The sequence below is a fragment of the Dipodomys ordii genome, unplaced genomic scaffold (assembly GCF_000151885.1).
Source record: "Dipodomys ordii isolate 6190 unplaced genomic scaffold, Dord_2.0 Scaffold116, whole genome shotgun sequence".
NCBI classification, from domain to species: Eukaryota; Metazoa; Chordata; class Mammalia; order Rodentia; family Heteromyidae; genus Dipodomys; species Dipodomys ordii.
In genome coordinates, this window is record NW_012267332.1 from 4,221,898 (window position 1) to 4,240,910 (window position 19,013).

Genomic DNA, 19,013 nt, shown 5'->3' on the forward strand with positions numbered 1-19,013 from the left:
TCACACTCAGCTCCAGATGACTAACATTCCCCCCACAATTAATCAATAAACCTCATCATTTACAATAGCATAAAAAATAAAAAATAATACTTAGAAATAGAAACTTAACAAAAGAAGCAAAAATACTGTGCTCATATAATTATGAATAATGGATAAACTCCAATATCCATTCATGACAAAACCCTAAGAAACTAGGACTAGATGTGACCTCTCTCAGCTTGAGAAAGGACATCTATGGAAAGCCTAGAACTATCACCATGCTTTATGGTGACATTATCTTTTACCCCCCAAATTAGGAACTTAGGGTGGTTTCCTCTCACTGTGTTTTCAACATTGTATTAGCAGTTATAGCTAGAGCAATTAGATAACCCTAAAGGAAACCACTAAAATACTTGTTGATCCCTTATCGGATATATGACTTGCAAGTATTTCCTCCTATTCTGTGGTTTATCTTTTCACTCTCTGAAAACACCACTTAATATACGGTTTGTAAACTAAGTAGTTCAACCAGGTTTGCAGGATATAAAATTGTGGGAGGTACAATTCTTGCTCTTATAATCTTCAGCACTTGGCATTACACCTGTGACTATGTATTTTACGTGTTACATTACAAAAAGAATTGTACAGATGTAATTAAAGTTACTGATCAACTGGCATTCAAATAGAGAGATAATCCAGGATTACTTGGGAAAAATCAATGAAATCACACAAGCAGAGAAATTTTCCTGGCTAGGAGAAGGAAAGATTTTTTTTTTCTGTTGGTAGTGGGGCCTGAACTCTGGACCTGGGTGCTGTCCCTCAGCTCTTCAGCTCAAGGCTAGCGCTCTATGTCTTGAGCCACAGTGCCACTTCTGGTTTTCTGAGTGGTTTATTGTAGATAAGTGTCTCACAGACTTTCCTGCCTGGGCTGGCTTTGAACCACGATCCTCAGATCTCAGCCTCCTGAGTAGCTAGGATTATAGGCATGTGCCACCGGCACCCAGTAAAGAGGGAAATATTTTAATTACAAGAGGCATCCAACTGACCATTGCTGGCTTTAAGATGGAAAAGGCAACATAAGATGTGTAAGAAGGAAGTGAATTTTGCCCAACCCTGAATGGGATTGGAAGCAAATTAGTCCACTGAGGAATAGAGCCTCCCAGCATCTTGACTTTGGCCACTGATACTATTAATAAGAGAATCTAGTTGAATAGGTTGTGCCTAGAGTTTGGACTATAAAATAATATATGGGCATTATTATGTACCACTAAGTTTTATGAAATAATCTTATAGCAGAATAAAACAGCAGTAAGAGGCTGGGGATGTAACTCAGTGGTATAATACTTGCTTAGAATGGATAAGGTACTGGATTTAATCCCCAGTACCACAAAAATAAAACAAGGATTAAAGCTAAAGAAGTAAACAAATGGAGGTGGGGGGAGTCCTACTTTCATGAATCAGACGATTTCATATTAAGATGGCAATACTTTGGGAGTATTCTCTAGGGCAGATCATATAGTAGGTCACAAAACAAGTCTTAAAAATTAAGAACAAAAGCCGGGTGCTGGTGGCTCACACCTGTAATCTTAGCTACTCAGGAGGCTGAGATCTGAGGATCGCGGTTCAAAGCCAGCTGGGGCAGGAAAGTCTGTGAGACTCTGATCTCCAATGAACCACTCAAAAAACTGGAAGTGGTGCTGTGGCTCAAGTGGTAGAGTGTTCACCTTGAGCTGAAGAGCACAGGGACAGTGCCCAAACCCAGAGTTCAAGCCCCATGACTGACAATAAATTAAACAAACAAACAAATAAAATTAAGCATACTGAAATTGGGCTTAGTGGTAGAGTGCTTGCCTAGCTTGCATGAAGCCCTGGGTTTGATTCCTCAGTACCACATAAAAATAAAAAGCCAGAAGTGGTGCTGTGGCTCAAGTGGAAGAGTGCTAGCCTTAAGCAAAAGAAGCTCAGAGATAGTCCCCAGGTCCTGAGTTCAAGCCCCAGGACCACCCCCCCAAAAAAGAAGACTGAAATTATAGTGACTGTCTTTTCCAATAACAACAGAATGAAGTGAGAAGTCAATAGCACAAGAAATCTTGGAAAATTCACAAGTATGTGAAAATTAGACAGTGTGGTCCTAGACAGCCAATAGGGCAAAGGACAATAAAGAAGAGAATAAAAGGGAAGTAACAAATACCTTGAGAGAAATGAAAATGGAAACACAACACACAAAAACGAATGAGATGAAGCAAAAGCAGTCCAAGAGGGAATTTTTTTTATTGTGAAAGTACTGTACAGAGGGGTTACAATTACATGAGCAAGGTAATGAGTACATTTCTTATCAAGCATTGTAGCCTCCTCCTGTTTCCCCTTCCCATCCCTGCCCATCCTTCCCCCCACTTGGCGCCCCCCCCCCGGCCAAGTTGTAAAGTTCATTTTTCGACATAACACCCAATCCTCCCCCCACCCCCCCCACCAAAGTTGTAAAGTTCGTTTTTCGATATAACGACTTGTACATCTCATTGTTGTAGTGGGACCACCTGTATCCCTATTTAAATGATTTGTTTTTTCCCTTCCCCTCCACAAATTATACCAACATCAAATACAGTGAAAACAGGGGTTATACCATGGGGGAGGGCCAAGAGGGAAATTTACAGAAAAAAGTGTACATTGAAAAAAAGAGAAAACACTCAAATAATGTTTTATTTCAAAGAACTAGAAAAAGAACAAACTAAGCTCAACTTTTGTAGAAGAAAGGAAATAAAAATCAGAGTAGAAATAAGTGAGACGCTGGAAAAGAACAGAAAAGAACAACAGAACTAAGAATTGGTGTTTTTTTGAAAAGTAAAAGGAAACCAACAAATCAAAACTAACAAATTGTGTATTAAGTGATATTTTTAAGAGAGTGAAGAGATAAACCACACAATTGGAGGAAATTCTTATAAATCACTTATCTGACAAGTGATTAACAATAAGAAAAAACTCAGTATTTTCACAATAAAAAAAAGAATATATAAAAACACCCACAACTCAAGAACAAAAAACTATGTAGTAACAAAATGCATAAAGGATCTGAACAGACATTTATTCGAAAAAGACATATAAGGGTTAAAGGCAGCTGGGTCCTGGTGGCTCATGCCTGTAATCCTTGCTCCTCAGGAGGCTGAGATCTGAGGATGGTGGTTTAAAGCCAGCCTGGGCAAAAAAGTCTGTGTGACTCTTATCACCAATAACCTATTCAACAAAGCTGGAAGTGGCACTGTGGCACTAGCCTTGTGCAGAAGAGCTCAGGGACAGTGCCCAGACCCTGAGTTCAAGCCCCACAACCAATACATAAGGGCTGAAGGCATGGCTTAGCAATAACATGCCAAAAACAAATAAACACAAAGATAAACACATGGCCAATAAGTAGAAATGCTCACAATTTATTATGCAAATGAAAACCAAAACCATAAGGAGACACTATTTCATATTTATTATATTATCATATTTTCATATAAATATACACATAAATATATAAATATAATATGTAAGTATCATATAATATATTTATTGTTATTATCATATTATCAATAAAATGGTAAATAAATGTTGGTGAGGATCAGGAAACTCAGGGACTCTTGCGCATTGTTGTAGGACTATAAAATGTTGCAGCTACTATGGAACATTTTGGTGGTTCCTGAAAATGCTAAAACAATGGCTAATACAACCCAGCCATTAAACTTCTAGATAATACTTGGGACAAACTGAAAACAGGTCAGTCATGGGGCTTGGGCATGGGCATGGGCGCTGCCCCTCAACTCTTCAGTTCAAGGCTAGAAGTTGAGCCACAGCGCCACTTCCAGTACAGCAATGCTTGTTGAAGCATAATTCATAGTAGCCCAAAGGTAGAAGCAACTCAAATGTCTAAAAGATGAACGAATAAACAATATGTGGTACATAAATAAAACAGATTGTAATTCAGCTGTAGATGGGAACAAAATTTAGTAAATGAAATAAGAAAATATGTAGAGACAGAAAATAGGTCAGAGATAGTTAGAATCTAAAGGAAGAGCAAATGGGAAGTTATTACTTAGCGGTGATAAGATTTCTTTATGGACTAATGAAAAGATTTTGAAAAAAGTGGTAATGGAATATATTAAGTGGGAATATATTAAGGCTACTGAACTTTAACACTTGAAATGATCAAAAGGGTAAATTCTGTATATATCTGAGCAAAATTCAAACTTTAAAATTGAGTTACTATCCTGGAAACCAAGAAAGAATTTGATCAATTGACAAAAAGTAAGAGGAACTGGATTATGGAAAAATGAATCTCTCAAATGAAAGCTCTGAACTGTAAAACATTAAAACTCGATGGTAACAATTTGTAACAGAGGTTTAGGAACCAGGAACAACTAAAGCAAAGGGGTGCCTCGGTGCTATAATACCTGCCTACCAAGTTTGAAGCTTTGAGTTTAAACCTCAGTTCTGCCAAAAAAAAAAAAACCAAAAAGCAAAGATGAATTTGATGTAATTTCAAACAGCCATACTCTGTTTTAGGGGGGAAGACAGGTATCAGATGGAGATGAGGACGAGTAGGGGTGAATATAACCAAAATACTTTATTTGATTGAAAATATAACAATAAGATCTGTTAAAACTGTTTTAAGAAGGGAGAGGGGGGATGAAGAACAGTGATAACAGGGGATGGTGTTGAGTGGGAAACATTGCATATATGTATGGAAATGTCATAATCAAATCCCCTTCTATGAATAAAACTAACTTCAAAACCCCTAAACTTAAAACCACAAACCTAAAACAAACAAAATGGGTGACAGAGACAATAGGATTAGAAATTGAAAGTGAGGAAACAAAATATCTAGCCAGGTGTTGGTGTCTCCCTCCTGTAATCCTAGCTACTCAGGAGGTTGGGATCTGATGAACATGATCAGCTTGGGGAAAAAATGTTCCTGGAGACATCTCTCAAAAGCCTGAGAAGTGGAGGTGTAACTCCAGGTACAGATGGCCAGCCTTGATTAATCTATCGTGGCCACACAATAAGGAAAAGACAGGATAAATTGGAGAATCAATAATTCCTGTAACATGTGTCTAAGAAGTGAGATCATGGTGCATACATGTACCTCAAATATTGAAGACATAGGCAGATATGGAGAAACACAACCTACTACAGCAAATTGTAGAAGGTAACTCCATATAAACCTGGACTTGGGTACTGAATTGCTGAAAGCCCAGGGGAACAAAACTGAGTTGTAAAGAAAGAATAAACGAATGTAACAATAAAGTAATACTATCACAAAGGTGTTCAGAGTAAACATATGTATTTTGGAGAAAGGTTTCTGAGGAAAATCACACAATTCTGATGAAGGAAAGTTCTAAATAAGTAGACAGACATGTCATGAATATGGTGAAAACTCAGTATGTCAAGGTACCTGATATTCCTAACTTAATCTATAGATTCAATGTAATCACAATTAAAATCTCGGCAATTTAGCATGTATTACCAAACTGATCCTAAAGTTTACATGGAAAGGTAAAAGACCCAGAATAGTCAACAGGGTACTTAGGGGGAACCAAGTCAGAGGACAAGAAGTGGAGGTATGGCTCAAGTGATATAGTGCCAGCCTTGAGTGAAAAATTGGAACACCCAGGACCAGAGTTCAAGCCCCATGACTGACAAAACAACAACAACAACAACAACAACAAACTAGAAGGGCAGCAGGCCCTGAGTTCAACCTCCAGAACTGGCATAAAGTCAAAGGACAGACGGAGCTGACCTCAGGACTTGTAAACATATAGTAATCAAGGCAGCATGCGACTGATGTATGGAAAAGCACTGATTTAGTGATCAGTATGACAAAACAGACAGGCCAGAAATACATCTACAGAAATATAGACACCTGATTTTTTTTCTGTCAGTTGTAGGGCCTGAACTCTGGGCCTGGGCGCTGTCCCTCAGCTCTTCAGCTCAAGGCTAGCGCTCTACTGCTTGAGCCTCAGCCCCACTTCTGGCTTTTTCTGCTTATATGGTACTAAGGAATTGAACCCAGGGCCTCATGCATGCAAGGCAGGCACTCTACCACTGAGCCACCTTCCCAGCCCAGACACCTGAATTTTGACAAATGGTCAAATACAATTTAGTGGTGAAAGGACAGTCTTTTCAGCAAGTGGTGTTGGTACAAGTACATTCACATGCACAAAAACGCATCTAAAGTCTTTATACCTTTTAGAGAAAATGACTCAATATGGATCACAGACTTCAATATAAAATGAAAAACTATAAAACTTCTACAATATAGCATCAAATGAAATATAGGTGACTTTGGGTTTGGCAATGAATTCTTAGGTACAATGCCAAAAAGCATGATGCATAAAAATGGTTTAAGTTTGAAGTCAATAAAATGAATGATTTCTGTTCTACAAAAGAATAAAAAGACATGCAACAGACTTGGTGAAATTATTTGCGAAACATATGTACTGCATCCATGGTATACGAATATGTTAAAAAATTCAACAGTAATAAACTAGGCGCTGGTGCCTCACACCTGTAATCATAGCTATGCAGGAGGCTGAGATCTGAGGACAGAGGTTCAAAGCCAGCCTGGGCAGGAAAGTCTGTGAGACTCTTATCTCCAATAAACCACAAGAAAACCAGAAGTGGCACTGTGGCTCAAGTGGTAGAGCGCTAGCCTTGAGCTGAAGAGCTGAGGGACAGTGACCAGGTCCAGAGTTCAAGCCCCACGACCAAAAAAAAAAAAAAAGAAGAAGAAAAAATCAACAGTAATAAAAGAAATGGCATAATTTAAAAGTGGTCATAGGAGATTCAGTTTCTTCCCTGTTAAGCCCTCCTCTAGAAATAGGTGGGTGAGGGTACTCTGGAGTACACACAGCCTTCTTTTTCTTCTGAAAGTAGTAAGAAAAGAGCATAAGTTCAGTAGAAATGAAAGAATAATGTATAAACAGTGAATAAGCCTATACAAAGCTATTCAATATCGTAAGTGAAAAATTGGAAATGATACATTAGTGAGGTAAACTACATGGTAGAAATGAAAAAACCCACTGACAACACCAATGCTGGTGATGATGTTGAACTGCTGGTACTGGGGCTTGAACTCAGGGCCTGGGCACTGTCTGTTGGCATTTTTGCTAAAGGCTGGCACTCTACCATTTGAACTAAGGCTTCCATTTCTAGCATTTTAGTGTTTGATTGGAGGTAAGAGTCTCACAGACTTTTCTTGCCCAGGCTTTGAAACTTGATCCTCAGATCTCAGTCTTCTGAGTAGGATTATAGGCGAAAGCTACCAGTGGCCAAACAGCAGTATTACCCTTATTCATTGCTGACAAGAATGCAAAATTGTAAAGCTACAGTGGAAAGCTACTTGGCAATTTCTCACAAAACTAAGCATTCTCTTCCCATTATGACCCAGCAGTCACACTTCTTGCTATTCACCCAAATGGGTTGAAATTTTCTGCTGATCATCTTTTTTATGATTGCCAAATCTTGGAGGCAAATGATATGTCCTTCAATGTGGTGAATAAAGAAAAAATGGTATATCCAAACAATTGCATTCTATGCTAAAAAGAAATGAGCTACAAAATCAGACAAGGTAAAGAAGGTTCTTCAAATAAATATTGGTAAGTGAAAGAATATGAAAAGACTGCTTGTATAATAATAATTATTATAGCCAGGTGTCACTAGCTCACACCTGTAATTCTTACCGCTCAGGAGGCTGAGAGCTGAGTATGGCATTTCAAAACCAGCCCCAGGACTCTTACCTCTGATAAACTCAGAAAAAGCTGGAAGTGGTGCTGTGGCTCAAGTGGTAGAGCACTAGCTTTGAGCACAAAGAGGCTCGGAGACAGCACCCTGGCTCTGAGTTCAATCCCCAGGACTGGCAAAAAATATTAATAATAATTATATGGTATTTTAGAGGAAGCAAAACTACAGAGACAAAAAATTCAGCTATAATTTGAGATTTGGAGGTAGGTGAGATGAGATAAATAGTTGCAGTATAGTGGATTTTTAGGGCAATGAAACTACTAATCTGTATGATGCTAAATACTAAAATAGTTGACAAAGAATTAATTCTAATATAAACCATGAACTCAGCTATTTATAATGTATCAATATTGGCTCATCAGCTGTAACAACAATGCAAAGTGCAAATATAGGGGAGACTGGCATTGAGCAATAGAGACTTATGGGAAATCTCTGTACTTTTTCTCACTTTATTCTTTAAACTTAAAATTGTTTAAGAACTCTATTAACTAGGGACAACTGGTTTCCGGGTCCTATTGCTCATTCTTCTGAGTGGCTTTTACTTTCTCCCTACTAAATAAACTCTTTGATATGTGCTGGTAGCTCAGGCTTGTAATCCTAACTACTCAGGAGGCTGAGATCTGAAGATCAAGGTTCGAAGCCAGTTCAGGCAGGAAAGTCCTTGAGACTTTTACCTCCAATTAACCACCAGAAAAACAAAAGAGGTGCTGTGGCTTAAAGTGATAGAGTGCTAGCCTTGAGTGAAAAAGCTCAGAGACAGTACTTAGGCATTAAGTTCAAGTCCCACAATCACCATCACCAACAAAAACAAATAAACTCTTCAAACTGTGAGAAAAAGACATCTATTAAAATTATACAAAATGTTGAAACCAAAACATTCTTATATAAAATCTGACATTATATATTTTCTGCAGGCCTACCTTAGGAGAGACATTAAAGGAAGCTTTGCAGACTGAAACCAAGTGATATTGGACATTAATTTGAATTTGCACTGATCTAAGAAGAAAATTCAAAGAAGCCTAGTGAATTCCAAATAGGATAAACTTAAAGTGAGCCTTATGAAGACAAAGTATAATGGGACTATTAAAACTCAAAAACAAGGCAGATGCTGGTAGCTCAGGTCTGTCTGTAATCCAAGATACTCAGGAGGCTAAGATCAGGATTGCAGTTCGAAGCCAGCCTAGGCAGCAAAGCCTGTCTTCAAAAATAACCACAAAAAACCCAGGTTGGACGTGGAGCACCAGTAGAGCAAGCAAGCTGAGCAAGCAAGCTAAGCAAATGCAAGGCTCTGATTTCAAACCCCAGAATACTGGCATAGTAAAGAGTCCTGAAAGTAGTAAGAGAGAAGCAATTTGTTATAAGGGATCCTTGGTAAGACTACCATCTAATTTCATATTAGAAATCATAAAGGTCCCAGGCAGTGAGATGACATATTTTAAAGTGTGGAAAGAAAACTTGTGAACCAAGAACTCTGTATCTAGCAAAATTATCCTTTGAAAAAAGGAGAAAAAGAAATCCCTAAAAAAAAAAAGACTGAAGGAGTTTATTGCTATTAGAACTGCCTGTAAGAAATTCTAAATGGAGGACTGGGAATTTGGCTTAGTGGTAGAGTGTTTGCCTAGCATGCATGAAGCCCAGGGTTCGATTCCTCAGTATCACATAAACAGAAAAGGCCAGAAGTGGCACTGTGGCTCAAGTGGTAGAGTGCCAGCCTTGAGCAAAGAAGCTCAGGGACAGTGCCCAGGGCCTGAGTTCAAGCCCAGGACTGGCAAAAAAAAAAAAAGAGAAATTCTCAATGGAGTCTTGCAGGCTAAAATGAAAGACACTATACAGTAACTTCAGTTGTGTTATGAAGTAAATAACACTGGCAAAAGTATATGAATCTATGAAAAGCCAGTATGGTAGCATTTTTGTATGGGAACTTCTTTTTTCTTCCTACATGACTTAAAAGACAAAGCAAAAATAAAGGTACATACTTATGTTAATGGGCCCATGATAAGTTAAGAAATAATCTGTAAGAATAAAAACAGGGAGGAAAAGAGATACTAGTGAGTTTATATACTATTGAAGCTAAACTAGTAGTAATTCAAATTCATGTGTTGTAAAGTTTGGATTAATTGTAACAAATGAAAGAATAACAAAAAAATACACAAAAAGGAAATGAGAAGGTCCATGCTGTAGTACAAGACCAGAGAAACACAAAATAAGGCAATAATGGAGGCACTAGGGTGCAATAAAGCTATGACAGAAGACAAGGTCGGGTACTCACACCTGTAATCCTAGCTACTCAGGACGTTGAGATTTCAGGATCAAGATTCAAAGCCAGCCTTGGTAGGAAACTACAGGAGACTCTTATCTCCAATTAATCAGCAAAAAGCTGAAAGTGGAGGTGTGGCTCAAGTGGTAGAGTGCCAGCTAAGAAGCCCCAGTATTGGCTGCCCCTTCCCAAAGAAAACAAATAGGAAAACCAAAGAAGTAAATTGGCTGAATTAAATTTCCTCAAAATTCATACATTGAATATTCAACCTCTATACCTCAGAATATGGTTTTTGGAAATAGAGTACTTAGGAAGTCAATTAAATTAAAATAAGATCTTTTGAGTATTCCCTCATCTAATGAATGGTATTATTTTAAGAAGAGAACATTAATTAAGATACAGACACGTACAGAGGAAAGATGGTATGAAGATGCAGGGAGAAGGCCAGCTACAAACCAAAAGATGCAGAAAAAAACAGCTCCCTGGAGGTACCTTGATCTTGGACTTCTAGCCTCCAAAACAGTGAAAAAATATATTTCTGCAGTTTAAGCACCTAGTTGATGGTACTTTGGTACAGAAACATTAGCCAAGTAATATATTATCATTAATAATTTCAGATGTAAATTAGATACAATTCTCAATTAGAAATTAGAGGTCTGTAGAATGGATGGGAACCATAAAGTGGCTACATGTTGTCCACATGAGACTAAAATATAGACACACAAATAGTGAAAAGACAGAACAAGACACTCCATACAAATAGGAACAAAAAAATAGAGCTTTGGTGGTTATCAGACAAAACAGACTGAAAGTCTACTTAAAAAACTTTACAGTGAAAAAACCAATATATAAGTGAAAAAGAGAGTCTAGGCACAATGGATCATACCTGTAATCCTAGCTAATTGGGAGGTACAGTTAAAAAAGTCAGGGTTCAAGGCCAGTCTAATTTTAAAAAAAGTTGGCAAGACTCCATTTCAACTACTTGGGAGGTATAGGTTGGAGGATCAGGGTCTAAGGCTGGCCCTTGGCAAAAAAAGAAAAAAAAGTGTGAGACCCTATAGCAAACCCTAAAGCAAAAAGGCTAGAGGTATGGCCAAAGTGGTAAAATACTTGATTAGGATGTGTGAAGCTTTGAGTTAAAAACCCCAGATACTAAAAAAAAAAAAAGCAAAAACAAAACTATCCCCCAAACACCAACAAAAAAAAGCAAGAGGGACACACATTTATGCACGCAATTGTGGGTACACACACGCACACACAAACACTAGTCTGATCAGATAACTATAAAAATATTGTAGACTGGAAAACCTAAAATGAGAGCATCAACATGGTGAGGAGCCTTATCCTGGTTTATAGACAGCTGCCTTCTTGTTTTATCATCACATAGCAGGGAGATATAAAAAAATAGTGATGAGGAGAGGGGAAGGATGAAGGAGAAGAGGGAAACTTTTCTCATAAAGGCATTCATCTCATCATAAAGACTCAGCTCTCATGAATTTATTTAAGCATAATCACCTCCCAAATGCCCTACCTTTAACACCTTCACATTGGGAACTAGGGTTTCAATACATAAATATGGGGAACATAAACATGCAGTTTATAAAAGCATATACTGATAAAAGGCCAAAGCAATGAGGAAGAAATAATATTAAACACACATGCAACAAGTCCCAGATCCACAAAATATGTGAAAAAAGAAAATTGAGGGGAAAATATAGTTGTATAATAATAGAGATTTCAAAATTCCACTTTCAATAATGGATAAAACAACTATACAGAATATCAATAAAGAAACCCAGAACCTGAATGGTAGCAACCACTTAGAATGGACATATAGCCCATTCCACCTACAGCAAAGCAGTGAAAAATTATCAGGTGGATATGGGACAGTTTTCTGAACGGACCATGTGCTATGTCACAAAATAAGCCTCAATAAACCTAAAATGATTAAAGTAATCCAAAGTATCTTTCCCAATAATAAGGGAATAAGGCTAGAAATCATAAGAGAAGAAAACTGGAACATTCACTTTGAAATAATGTGAACCAAAGAAGAAAATACTGTAATCAATGAACACAACAACAAAATATACCAAAACTTAATGGGGTGTAACTAAAGCAGTATTTAGAAGGAAATTAAGAGCTACAGTGCTTACACTAAAAAATCTTAAATCAAAAATGGAATTTCATGCCTTAAAGAGCTACCAAAAAGGAACAAATTAAACCTAAAGTTAATTGAAGAAAGAAAACCTCCCCAAAAGAGTGGTGAAAAAGAATACAAAAACAGGGGTTAGGACCATTGTTCAAGTGGTAGAGTAGCTCTCCAGAATGCATAAGGACACCAGAGTTCAAACCCCAATAAAACCAAAAAAAGTTATTTCTTTGGAAAGACTGCCCAAATTAACAAACCTTTTACATGGATTAAGAAAGAAGGAAAAAGGAAAAAAGGAAAAAAAGAAGATTCAAATTACTAAAATCAGAAACATGACTATCAATTTTACAGAAAAAAGTTGTAAGAGACTAATAAGAACAACTGTAGATTGACAAACTAGACAATCTAGACAAAATGGACATATTCTTAGGACCAACTCAAGCAGAAATAGAAAATCTGAATAAACTTGTAATTGTGCTGAATGAGTAATCAAAATCTACCGAGAAAAAAAATCCCAAGAACAGATAATTTAACTAGTATATATGACTACTAATCTTGTGTGTGCATGCATGTGTGTACATGTGTCTGTTTGTCTGTATTGGGGCTTGAACTCAGGGCCTGGGCACTGTCTTATTAACTTTTTCTATTAGTGCTGGAGTTCTACCCCTTGAGTCACATCTCCATTTCTGGTTCTTTGGTGGTAAATTGGAGATAACAGTCTCATGGACTTCTCTGCCTAGAATGGCTTTGAACCTTGATCCTTAGATCACCATCATTTTCTTATATATGACTATAGGCTAATGATTAAAGTTCCTTACAACTTAAAAGGTTTAACCAGGTGCCAGTGGTTCACTCCTGCAATCTAGCTGCTCAGGAGGCTGAGAGCTGAGAATCATGGTTTGAAGCTATCCTTGGGAGGAGAGTCAGTGAAACTTACCTTCCAGTTAACTATCACAGAGGCCAGAAGTAGAGCTGTGGCTCAAGTGGTAGAGCACCAGTCAACTTGAGCAAAAAGCTCAAGGACAGTACACAGGCCCTGAGTTCAAGCCCAGTATAGGCATGTGCATGCACGCACACGTGCACACATGCACACACACCCCAAACAAAAAGCCTCAAAAGGTTCAAAGACAGTGCGGGAAAGGCAGGCTATGATCAAGTTGTAATTGTCTTTGTCTAGGCACACAGACTGTCTACTTCTTGAAAAGAATACATCAATGGTCTAAATGGAGACTACATGTAATTTGTGTTAAGACTCAGCAGGACTGTCTCTCATTTTATAGACTGATTTTCTTTACCATGTGACATAATGTATGGATGGAGCTCTTGTTTCTATCCTTTTTAAATTAGATACACAAAAACCTGGAACCAAATACGACAGTGAATTAAAAAGGTTTCTCCCCTAAAACAAAATCATATTCATAGCTGGATAGAGGTGACTCACACTTGTAATCTAGTTACTCAGGAGGCTAATTGAGATCTGATGATTGAGGTTTGAAGCCAACAAGGACAGAAAATTTGAGACTCATCACCAATTAGTCAGCAAAAAGCTGGAAGTGGAGGTTTGGCTCAAATAGTAGAGCACTGCCCTTGAGCAGAAAAAGCCAAGTGAGAGCATGAGGCCTGTAGATCAAGCCCCAGTACCTGTACCCAAAAAATCATATGCATATTGTGAGACAGAAAATAGCTTCTTTCTGAATATCCCTCTCAGTTTATCAAGTATTAAAGTACAAAGGAGAAAGGTTAAAATTAATTTCAAGCTTTAAGGGTGGGATTGGGCATTTAGCCTGGTCTCACTGCTGTTTCAATGGCAGATGTAAGATCAGGTAAATGACAACCCTAATTTCATACAGCATGTTGCTATGGGAATTCCCACCAAAGCCAAGTTATTTGTGGGAGCTCAGATTAGGAAGCAATAACAGAGGTATACAGATTATTTAACTGAATTTTACTTATTTCCCAGTGTATACAAAAAAGCAGGGAGATGTCTTAAGTCTCATCACCACCACCTTAAACGTAAATAGTATTATCCTAACCCTATAGGTGAGGACACTAAGTGCCTTTCACAAGATTATCAGCGTGTGCTTCAGTTTTCATTGTGTACTGCAGTGTTGACAGTATGGCATGTACAAAATCAGGGACCATGAACTAATGTGCCTACAGAGAAAGACAAAGAAGGTAATGCTGAGTGGTTTTGTGATGAACAAGAAACTGTGTGTTCTATTTAAAAGCAGCCTCCACTCTGATGGAACCGATTGCTGACAGACAGGTATGTGGATGTAGTACTGCCAGAACTTTAGATTTTATGAGAGGCTGGGTACCACACATTTTATTTTTACACATTTTATTATTTTACTCTTTTGTGGTGCTGGGAATCAAACTTCAGGCTGTATACATGCTAAACAAGTGCTCTACCACTGAGCTATCCTCCCGTCTCAATATTCTGATTTTTTTTTTTTGTCGGTTGTGGGGCCTGAACTCTGGGCCTGGGTGCTGTCCCTCAGCTCTTCAGCTCAAGGCTAGCGCTCTACCACTTGAGCCACAGTGCCACTTCCGGCTTTTTCTGTTTATGTGGTGCTGAGGAATCGAACCCAGGGCCTCATGCTTGCAAGGCATGCATTCTACCGCTGAGCTACCTTCCCAGCCCCAATATTCTGATTTTTAAATGCTGACACTTAAAACAGTTTGAGCTGGATTTGGTTCCTTGAATGACAGCTTAAAAAATCAGTGCTAAGTTATATTTTTTAAAAAAACTGAAAGATTATTCAAGATACACTAATATTTAAACTTCAGTATAAAATCTCTCTCTCTCTCTCTCTCTCTCAAGCCTCATCCATCCTGGGGCTTGAAGTCAGGGTCTGGGCTCTGTCCCTGAGCTTTTGTGCTCAAGGTACTCTATCACTTGATCCATAGCTCCACTTTGAGATTTTTGGTGGTTAATTGGAGATAAGAGTCTCATGTACATATGCCCATATAAGATGATCCTAAGTGAAATGAACCCCAAGATAGAGACACAAGAGGTTTTATCTTTGTTGCTGCTGTTTTCAATATACTATGTGATTTTTTTGTTTCTTTTGCATGTTCTTCCCCCCATGGTATAACCCCTGTTGTCACTGTATTTGATTCCAGTGTATTTGATTCCTACATCTTGTATACACATTTTTATAATTTGGGGAGGGGAAGGGAAATAACAAAAAGCTGAAATAAGGATACAGGTTGACCCATTGTAACAATGAGATATACAAGGCACTATGTTGAAAATGAACTTTACAACTTTGGTGGGGGGGGGAAGAGTTGGGGAGGGAAGGGATAGTAGGGGAAAAACAAAGGAGGGGGTAACAATGCTGGATAGGAAATGTACTCATTGCCTTACTCATGTAACTGTAAACCCTCTGTACAGTATCTTTACAATAAAAATATATTAAAAATAACTTGCATTATATTGTATATGTTTGGTGGTTTTATGATGTTTTTACTGTACTTCAATAAAATATTACAAAAATATATGTGTTTATATATATACATGTATATATAAAAGAGTGTGCATACACACACACACACACACACACACATAAAAGAGTCTCATGTACTTTCCTGCCCAGGCTGGTTTCAAACCATGATCCTCAGATCAGCCTCCTGAGTAGCTAGGATTACAGACGTGGGTCATTAGCACCTGGCTTCAGTATGAACTCTTAATTCACCAAAGTAATGGAACTATGATAGGAAGGGACCACATCATTAATATTACTACAATTTCCATTGATCATCTATTAGAAGTACTCATAGTAAAATCAAATAATTGAAAAAAAAAGGCCTATTTCAAGCTCAGTGTAGAAGTACCAAGAAAGAGGTAAAACATAAATAGGTCATCAAAGAAAAAAGATCCCAGATAACAAGAGCAGCAGAAAAACCCAACCTTGTTTTAAAGTATTTCAGATTGGATGTATTTACATGATAGGAAATTCAAAACATGATTAATTCACACTGAGGCGTTAAAAAATGCGGTGGGTGGAAGTTAATGATTGTAACATTTAAAAGTAGGATTATGACAAGAGAAATTTATGCTGTCAGCTTTTTGTATTTATAGAAAGCCACTTAATAAGTTTATGTGCTTTGATCAACAAATTAAGCTGTATAAAGTAAAGCTATGACCTACTGGTGGCTACCAACAGAATCAATAAAGTGCTTGACTTTTCATTAAAAAAGTCATAGAGTTGTAAATATTTTATTAGTTGTCTTTTTGAAGTAGATATGAAAGAAGGCAGGAAAAATGGAGAGAAAAAAATGAGTGTTTCTTGGGACTTTTTTAAAATCTTAGTCAATAGTATCATTAGTTATTTCTTCTACAAGGTGCTTGTAATTCTAAATATGATTTGTAGACTAATTATTATTTAAAACTTTAAACAAAATCATTAATGTAAAACTGGAAAAAGAACTTTACATAAAATCAATGTTTTCCTCAATGGCTTCAATTACAATTTTTAAAGATATTTTCCCATAGGAGAAAACTTTCCCAAGACAAAAATAAAATATTCCTTTGAATGTTTCTTTTCTTTTGGATAACTATTGTTATAACTATTATTAACTGCCACCTATAAACCATTTTGACTTAACAGAAAACCAACTGCTGTGACTGCCACTTTCTCTCAGAGGGGGTACTTCAAACCAATAGAAGACCTATGATTGGTTCAAGCACCATCTTTTATTTGCATTAATGGACTGTACCATGTTTGATACAAGCATGAGGGGACTTGTGATTGGTGCAGACTCTCCTTTATAGATATATAAACAGATTCAGTCAAGTCACTTTGTGAGCAGCTAGGAAAAATGAAGTTGTAAAGAAGACAAGATTAAGTCATCAGTCTTAAATTCATGACATAATTAATTCTATGCTATGTTAGAATGGTATTATAACAAGTTCAAAAAGAGGATTCCTCCCACCCAACTTGTAGGTTACATTTTCTTCTGTCTTTCCTTAGGTAAAAAGTGGTATAGCTTTGAAATATTTTAACTCATATCTTCAGTGTTTTTCTTTTTTCTTTTCTTTTTTTCTTTTTAGAATAAGCAGTCTGGCCAGGTGCTGGTGGCTCATGCCTATAATCCTAGCTACTCAGGAGGTTGAGGTCTGAGGATCGAGGTTCAAAGCCAGCCCAGGCAGGAAAGTCTCTGAGTCTCTTATCTCCAATTAACCACCAGAAAACCAGAAGTGGCGCTGTGGCGCTGTGGCTTAAGTGCTAGAGTGCTCACCTTGAACTGAAGAACTCAGGGACAGCTCCCAGGCCCACAGTTTAAGCCCCATGAGAGAGAGAGAGAGAGAGAGAGAGAGAGAGACAGAGAGAGAGAGAGAGAGGGAGGGAGAGAGAGAGAGAATAGGCAGTCTACTTACATTTACATTTACTTAAACATAGCAAGTACATTGCCCTTAATGAAAATGACAGAAACTCATATGAAGTGATAAATTATATAAAGATTGGACAAATGACTTAGTCTTCCTTTGGTTTTCAACTCTAAAATAAAGATAGCATTGATATGGGAATTAAATAAACCATTCAAAGTATACAGAAACCGCCTGGAACATAGTAAGTATTTAGTAAGTATAAGTTCTTATGGTTATACAATAGAATGGTTATACTCACTCTTTTGTTGAGACAAATAACAGGCCACAGGCTGCAACCCAGTGTGCAACAGCAACAGAGACATCCACACAGCAGCCATTTCACATTGACTGGGAGAGCCTTTTTCAAACATGCATTCACACGGCCGATGCTGGTCTTAAATTCTTCTGGGGCCACCTATAACAAGGGTACTATCTTTAACAACTTGGAGGCAGTTTCCCACTATTTACCTTGAATCCTAAGGAAAATGTCTCATTACAATTGCAAGTGTCTCAATATATTTCTTTCCCATCTGTCCCACAAATATGTATCACATATTCTTGGAAGACATCAGAAAGTAAAACAATAGGACTGAGGGGCATGGCTGGAGTGGTAGAGTATCTGCTTAGCAAGTGCAAAGTTCTGAATTAAAACCTCAGTAACCCCTCAAAACTGTTAAGATGATATATTAGTCTGGGATGTAGTTCAGTGGTAGAGTGCTTGCTTAGCATGTACAAGGTCTTGTGTTCAACAGAAAGCAACAAAACTAAAAAGACAAAAAGTAAAACAACATCTTTTCATGTTCACAGACCTTAGCTTAATATTCACAAACATCTTCTGAAATGATCAACAATAAACTGTGAGCAATAGGCAATCTGGTAAAGGATATCCATCAAGCAGTTTTGTTAGCAACATTGTTCACAGACTTCAGATGCTCTGACTTAAAAGTTGAATAAGACTGGAATAATAAATCAAGAATAAAGTCCCAGGGCTGGGAAGGCAGCTCAGTGGTAGAGCGCTTGCCTTGCATGCATGAGGCCCTGGGTTTGATTCCTTAGCACCACATAAGCTAAAAAGAAAAAAGCCGGAAGTGGTGCTGTGGCTCAAGTGGTAGAGCGCTAGCCTTGAGCTGAAGAGCTGAGGGACAGCGCTCAGACCCAGAGTTCAGGCCCCATGACCGGATCCCCCCTCCCAAAAAAAGAATAAAGTCCCAAATACTACCAGTGAGAACAGAATTAAAATTAAATTATTAAGCTATTATCAATATAATAATCCTGGATTACGTGTGTGTGTGTGTGTGTGTGTGTGTGTGTGTGTGTGTGTGTGTGCCAGTCCTAGGACTTAAACCAAGGGCCTAGGTGCTGTCCATTAGATATTTTGCTATACTAGGGGCTGGGAAGGTGGCTCAGTGGTAGAGCACTTGCCTTGCATGCCTGAGGCCCTGGGTTTGATTCCTCAGCACCACATAAGCAAAAAGAAAAAA

At 37.8% G+C, this 19,013-nt stretch overlaps 1 protein-coding gene across 1 annotated transcript in view; it reads right to left on the reverse strand.

Moving 5' to 3' along the window:
• The window catches only part of Chic1 (cysteine-rich hydrophobic domain 1), a 48,405-nt gene that overhangs the window by 6,575 nt on the left and 22,817 nt on the right, over positions 1-19,013 (reverse strand). The window contains exon 3 of the mRNA XM_013028943.1: positions 17,792-17,947. Within this exon, the coding sequence (XP_012884397.1) occupies positions 17,792-17,947 (156 nt within the window). The remainder of the gene's footprint in view (positions 1-17,791; positions 17,948-19,013) is intronic.